This window comes from Chanos chanos, chromosome 15 (genome assembly GCF_902362185.1).
Source record: "Chanos chanos chromosome 15, fChaCha1.1, whole genome shotgun sequence".
NCBI classification, from domain to species: domain Eukaryota; kingdom Metazoa; phylum Chordata; class Actinopteri; order Gonorynchiformes; family Chanidae; genus Chanos; species Chanos chanos.
The window spans coordinates 17,912,575-17,920,074 of NC_044509.1; the positions used below are offsets into that span (position 1 = coordinate 17,912,575).

At 45.6% G+C, this 7,500-nt stretch overlaps 1 protein-coding gene across 1 annotated transcript in view; it reads right to left on the reverse strand.

Moving 5' to 3' along the window:
* The window catches only part of tenm1 (teneurin transmembrane protein 1), a 131,646-nt gene that overhangs the window by 91,908 nt on the left and 32,238 nt on the right, over positions 1–7,500 (reverse strand). The window contains exon 3 of the mRNA XM_030792376.1: positions 198–426. Coding sequence (XP_030648236.1) covers positions 198–426 — 229 coding nt within the window. The remainder of the gene's footprint in view (positions 1–197; positions 427–7,500) is intronic.

Consider the following 7,500-nt stretch of genomic DNA (forward strand, 5'->3'; position numbering starts at 1 on the left):
GACATAGCCCAGTTATAGCACTGTTACAGTCCTATCCTGGAGCTGTTCATGGAGCTTTAACATGGAGCTTTCGTAGCCTCTACTCCAGCCCTGTGACAAATGTTTAACAGACTCAGTTTCCATCCCATACCAGTGTCACTACAGTGGTATGTGTATGTATAAGTGTGAGTGTGTGCATGTATGTTTGTGTGTTTTACCTGGTTTCCAGTGGAATGTTGCTGTTCAGGGCCCAGTTATTCTGAGGCTGTCCATGGTGATCTTGGCTGTTTTTAGAAGCGGAGTGATCAGGTTGGCGTGCAGGAGCCGTGTTTCTCTGCAGACCCTCTGAGGGTGGCGTGGGTCGTGCACATGTACACGCGTGTGGCGGAGGGGGAGGGGGGGGCAACGGCCTGAATGTGAACTGGGCACCAGGACTACCAGTAAGATCTGCAGAAAGAGAGAGAGATAGAGAGAGGGAGAGTAGAGAGAACAGAGGGATAAGGAGGAGATGGAGGGGGGAGAGCGAGAGAGATCATTTTGATGATTCCAGTTTCAGAGGCACAGATAGTTCTCATCATTAAAATCTTCATAAGAACAAATTATACAAGTAGAATACAGTCAGTTAATTATAGACAGAGAATATAATCAGTAAAGCCTGAAACAGTCTGAGAGAATGCTTTGCACAGACAGACCATTCCAGGCTAACACAGACAGGCCATTCCAGGTTAACACAGACAGACCATTCCAGGCTAACACAGACAGGCCATTCCAGGTTAACACAGGACAGACTGACACAGACAGGACAGGCTAACCCACATAATCATAATCACACACAAAAGTTTTACAGTCTGGCACAGAAACAGTTCTTGTTCTGGTCCTAAATGACTTACTCCTTGTGTTAGATTGTGGCTGTGTATCTTTGCTTGTGCTGTTACATTTAACAGCCGCTCTTGATACTACTGATCAGGATATCCTAATACTGATCAGGATATCCTAAAGGCTGGGAAACCTCGTCGGCGTAAGTGGAGAGGCACTTTACTGGTTTAGATCCTGTCTAACTCACTGGTACCAGTTTGTTCATATAAATGGTAAGTCCTCAAATGGTAATCACAATGTGGTGTTCCTCAGGGCTCAGTGCTTGGGCCGCTGCTCTTCTCACTGTATGTTCTGCCTCTTGGTGACAAGACACTCAAACACACTATAAACGTCCATTCTTTGTGTATCTCAGTCAAGCCACATGGGGTCTCTCAGTTCTCCAGGTCAGAAAATCACAGCATGTTAGAAATTAGATGCCTCGAAATTTCTTCCTGTGAAATTCTGAAAAGACAGAAGTACGGTTACTCGGTCCTAAGGCTGCTAGACATAAGGTAACTGATTGCACACTTAACTTTGCTGGTTTCCCTGTTGTTTCAGCTACATTTGTTAGAGATCCAATTTGTTACCATTGATATTGATCTCTCAATTGAATCTCACATTAGTAACATATGCAGAGTAGCCTTTCCCCCCTTCAGAAACATTACCAAGGTCAGAAACCTGCTCTGGTTCAAAGCTGGTTGAAAATGCAGCTGCTAGAGTTCTCATCAGATCCACATCAGCTCATTGCACTGGCTCCCTGTTAAACATCATATTCATCACAATGTAAATACTGCTCACTTACAAAACTCCAAATGGTCTTGCCCCCCAGTCTCTGAGTGATCTGTCAGCTCCTGATAAACCCTGTCGTTTACTCCACTCATTAGACACAAGTTTTATGGTAGTCCCTTGAGTTTAAAAAGTCAAACAGTGGAATGCCCTTCCATAGAGCCCCATCGCTGTGGGACAGCCTTCAGACTAATGTTCAGAGCTCAGACGCACTCTCAGTCTGTACATCCAGGTTAAAGACTTCTTTGTTTAGTCTAGACTACAGCTAAATGTCCTGAAGTCATTAGTGATACACGTAGCTAAGGAGAGCAGGTGACAGTCACAGTGTTACAGTTTTTCGGTGAACAAGACTCTCAGTGCTGTCACCCTCCCATCAGATGACATCTCCCCTGTTAGTTGAGCGTGTGTTGGTGGGGAGCTTGTGTCTTAGGTAGCCCTCATTTTTAACTTCCCCGTTCACCTGGGTGGGGCGGATCCTCCCTGCGACCCAGCCCACCTGGTGCAGCTCGTTCACTTCTGCACGTCCCCCTGGTCACAGCTGTGACCCCTGACAGCCATGATTCAGTTCATCCCTCTATGCTGGTTTAAGTCAAGGGTGTCAAAATCCAGTCCTGGAGGGCCATGGTCCTGCTGTTTTTCTTATTGACTAACTGAATACAATCTCTGATTGGGTGTAGAGCATGCACACCTGTTTTCAAAGTGAAAATCAAAAGGTGACCAAGAGGTGAAAAAAATCCCCAGCAGGACCCTGGCCCTTCAGGACCAGATTTAACTGAAAACTGGACACCCCTGGTTTAGCTGAACAATGACTCACACCAGTCATGATAAGTCACACACTGCATCTCATCTCTGTCTGCCTGAGTTGTGTTTTTATTAATGATATTTATTACATTTTAGGCTTTTAAGGACTTGGTCCCTCTCAGATCTTCTGTTTTCTGTTGCCATTTATGCAGTAATTTCTCAACTAATCTAATTCTTGTACCAGATTATTAACAACTTTCTAACACTGACACTTTCATAGTTTATTGTTTGATTTCTGTTGTTTTTACGTAATCTTTTATCAATTACTCTAACCACCTCGGGCCGGCCAGAGGAGGATGGGCTCCCCCTGATGAGTCCTGTCTCCTCCCAGTGTTCCTCCCTGTCTCAGTCTAAGGGAGTTTTACTTTCCCACTGTCATCCTGAGCTTGTTCACTGTGGGTATCAGGTCCTGCATCCTGTGGAGCTGCTTTGTGACAGTGTTCGCTGTGAAAGCACTTTACAGATAACCTGAACTAAACTGAATTGAATGGGTTTTTTTTAGGGCGAAATTGTTCCAGCCATCAGTAGTTCCTCTGTGCTTTTACTCATAATGAAAGTTCAGATTGTTTTAAAAACAGCTCTCTGGCAGTCACATGATTAAGAGTTTAATCAAACACAACCTTACAAAGCCAAGCATTACCATTACAGAGTGACTGATCTGCTAACTCTCCCTCTTTCTCTCTCTCTCTCTTATACGGACACACACACACACACACACACACACACACACACACCCAAAAATACACACACACCACGCACACACACACACACACACACACACACACACACATTCTGTCTCTCTCCCTCTCTCTCACAAAAACATCCCCCCACAGACACTTCCAGACTGTGTGTGTGTGCTATGCCTTGTGTTTAATTTCAACAGAACTCCACAGACAGAGCTGGTCTTAATTAAATGAAAAACTGAAAAACAGCCAAAATCATAAAGTCAAACGCTTCTCTCTCCTTCTTTCCTTGTCTCTGCTTCTGCCACACACATACATACACACACACACACACACACACACACGCACACACACACATGCACACACACACATGTACGCACATGCGCACACACACATGCACACACAAGACGAGTGCATTAAGCTCCCTGATGGTGATTGCATTAGAAAAAAAAACAAAACAAAACAGATCTCCCATTTTCTATCATCACAAAGACTGTCCTCTTCCATCCTGTCTTTCTCTCTCTCTTTTCCCTTTCTCTTCCCCTCTCTTTCTCTCTTTGTTTTCCCTTTCTCCCGTCTAATCTCCTCACAAAAGTCTCAATCTCAGAGATATTTATTCTTTGGTCTCTTTTCCAGTCAAAGAAGACAGAGCGGCAATCCACACGGATCACTCTTCAGGGAATTCAATTAGGGCCAGCTTATAAGCCATTAGAGACTTTGCTAAATCAGACATACTCCTCTTAAAATAATGCTCTTTAAAGTAAATCTTCATAATAGAAGAATAAAGAACGGCCGGGACAATTGAAAAAAGACAGAAAAGTTTTAAGCAAAACTGCATATAAAGAAGTTTTAAAGACATTTTTGACAGTGCAGCCCAGAAACCCAGAGGCTGGCCAGGAAACTGCAGTATCGAAAATAGATTCTTATTTGGTCTAATTCACTTTAAGCGTCTACATTTGAGATGAGGAGTTCAAATTGAATCTTATTGATCTGGATTTCCGTCTCTCCCCCCTTTTCCTCATTAAATTTTCTCATCTTCATTGTCTAATTATGTATCAGATCCTTTCCACGCTGGGCTGAGTGAAGTAAAAGGCAGTAGTCATCTGTGGTAATGTGATCAGATCTCCTGTGTTCATCGATTCAGACTGGGCTAATGCCCTTCCACACTGACCACGTTTACAACAACGTGAAACAGGAGCCTAGAGCCTGTCTGAGCTCACTCGCTCGGACAGGCCAGGCTAACACAGACACGCACCACTGTCTCACAACACCCTGTATCACACCCTGCAGCGGTACAGCTGCAGAAAGGCTGTCGGCAGAAAGAGTTTGTCCGGAAATCTAAAAGGCAAATATACATATTAAATATTTGTGAATAGATGCCTTTGTGTTTGTGTGTGTGTGTGTTTGTGTGTGTGTGTGTGTGACTCCTGTTTTCCAGTTAATGTCAGAGAAACACAATAACAGCATTGGCACAAGGGCACAGAGTCAAAGTCAGATTTTCAGATGTCCATGAACTGCAGCAACACACACACACGCACACACGGACATGCACGCGTACACGCACGCACACACACACACACACACACACACACACACAGACAAGCACAAACACACACACACACATGCACACGCATGCTTAAGTAAAAGATATGGTTCATCATGGAGGAATTAGGCTGTGAATGACAGGGCACAAGCTCTCAGCCTTGTCGTTATAATTACGTAGCCTGTCCTACGGGAATTCATACAGAAACTATACAGCATGACGTCCGCAGGCCCCCAAGATGCGCCTTCAAAAACTCACGTGAGCCATAGAAAGCAAAACAAATGAGGCAGATTAGTAAAACCAGGACAAAGAGACAGTATAGCCATTTTCATTCTGGGTCCGTTCAGACCGCTCAACCCAGAGACTCCGTCAGCCTGAAGAACCAGGATTCTCAGTAGCCAACATCTGAGACACAAACATCAGAACATCACAGCTGTTTGCTAAAGCGTCCCAATCCTCATAAACGTCGTCTCAGCGCAAACAGTGTGGGGTGCTCCGGGAGCGTCGTCCACTGACTCAGTGGTAAACTTCTACACCCCCACAGAAAGGTGAAGTATGCTAAACCTACTTAAGACGTTGCAGTTTGGAGCCGAACCTGTCACAGACCTGTGTTATGAGGACTGTTACTGACCGAACCTGTCACAGACCTGTGTTATGAGGACTGTTACCGACCGAACCTGTCACAGACCTGTGTCATGAGGACTGGTACTGACCGAACCTGTCACAGACCTGTGTTATGAGGACTGTTACCGACCGAACCTGTCACAGACCTGTGTTATGAGGACTGGTACTGACCGAACCTGTCACAGACCTGTGTTATGAGTACTGTTACCGACCGAACCTGTCACAGACCTGTGTTATGAGGACTGTTACCGACCGAACCTGTCACAGACCTGTGTTATGAGGACTGTTACCGACCGAACCTGTCACAGACCTGTGTTATGAGGACTGTTACCGACCGAACCTGTCACAGACCTGTGTTATGAGGACTGTTACTGACCGAACCTGTCACAGACCTGTGTTATGAGGACTGTTACCGACCGAACCTGTCACAGACCTGTGTTATGAGGACTGTTACCGACCGAACCTGTCACAGACCTGTGTTATGAGGACTGTTACCGACCGAACCTGTCACAGACCTGTGTTATGAGGACTGTTACCGACCGAACCTGTCACAGACCTGTGTCATGAGGACTGGTACTGACCGAACCTGTCACAGACCTGTGTTATGAGGACTGGTACTGACCGAACCTGTCACAGACCTGTGTTATGAGGACTGTTACCGACCGAACCTGTCACAGACCTGTGTCATGAGGACTGTTACTGACCGAACCTGTCACAGACCTGTGTTATGAGGACTGTTACCGACCGAACCTGTCACAGACCTGTGTTATGAGGACTGGTACTGACCGAACCTGTCACAGACCTGTGTTATGAGTACTGTTACCGACCGAACCTGTCACAGACCTGTGTTATGAGGACTGTTACTGACCGAACCTGTCACAGACCTGTGTTATGAGGACTGTTACTGACCGAACCTGTCACAGACCTGTGTTATGAGGACTGTTACCGACCGAACCTGTCACAGACCTGTGTTATGAGGACTGTTACCGACCGAACCTGTCACAGACCTGTGTTATGAGGACTGTTACTGACCGAACCTGTCACAGACCTGTGTTATGAGGACTGTTACCGACCGAACCTGTCACAGACCTGTGTTATGAGGACTGGTACTGACCGAACCTGTCACAGACCTGTTATGAGGACTGGTACTGACTGGAAAACATAACACAGGGCTGGATTCTGTCACAAATCCACCTCTCTCTCTCTCTCTCTCTCTCCCTCTCTCTCCCTCTCTCTCTCTCTCTCTCTGTAAGGTATTTTGAAAATTTAAAGTGTCAGAACTATTTCTCGTAAAAGGTCCTTTAATGAAACCCTTTACTTCCGGTAACAATACAAAACCTGAAGAGATATGAAATAAAAAAAAAGTGAGGACACAGGAGAGAGAGAGAGAGAGAGAGAGGGAGAGAGAGAGAGAGGGGAGAGAGAGAGAGAAAGAGCGAGAGAGAGAGAGAGAAGGGGAGAGAGAGAAGAAATGTTCTCTCTATGACAGGCAGTGATCAGAGGATAATAAATGTGTCTTTCCCATGGAGAGATCTGAGTTGTGGTGACACCTCCCCCTCAGCAGCTGATTGGCTGACTGATGCCTCAACCATATTCTCTCACCCACGTTAAGCCATTTTCAATGGCAAGGTAAAGAACAGAGAGCAAAGAAAACTGTTTATGAGAAATCATGACTCATCCACTTCATCTCCATCTATTCCTCCTCAGTCTTCACTTTTCTGGCATTTCCTCCGCTTACGTTCATCCCTCTCTCAGACACACGTTTACAGAACCTTTCCCAGCCTCTCAGTGATTCTCTCTCTGTGTCAGCGGAAGGCCAGACGGGCTGACGGCAGAACCCGAGCTGCCAGCGAGAAGCCTGCACAGAAACACTGAGGCGTCTTAAAGCGAGAGCGGAAGAGTCGGACTGCATGGACACGGCTGTTCCCTCACGTGTCCCCTCAGACAGAGACGCACGTCACAGTTCAAACTCCGGTCTCTCCACAAAGCATCAGTGTGTTTGTGTTATAAGCCCTCTGAGTCTTCTGGCTTTGTGCGGAGTGGAGAATATTGACTGGTTAGACAGGTCTGTAAATTCACAACAATGCAGCCAAAGCTTTGTTAGAAAGAGTGGTTAAATGAAAATTTATCTGCTACTGAATTAGAATGATTTTGACTTTTAGCATTAGAATTTTAGCCAGTTATTACAAGTAAACCGTTATAATATGTAACGTAGCCATTAGGTGCGTT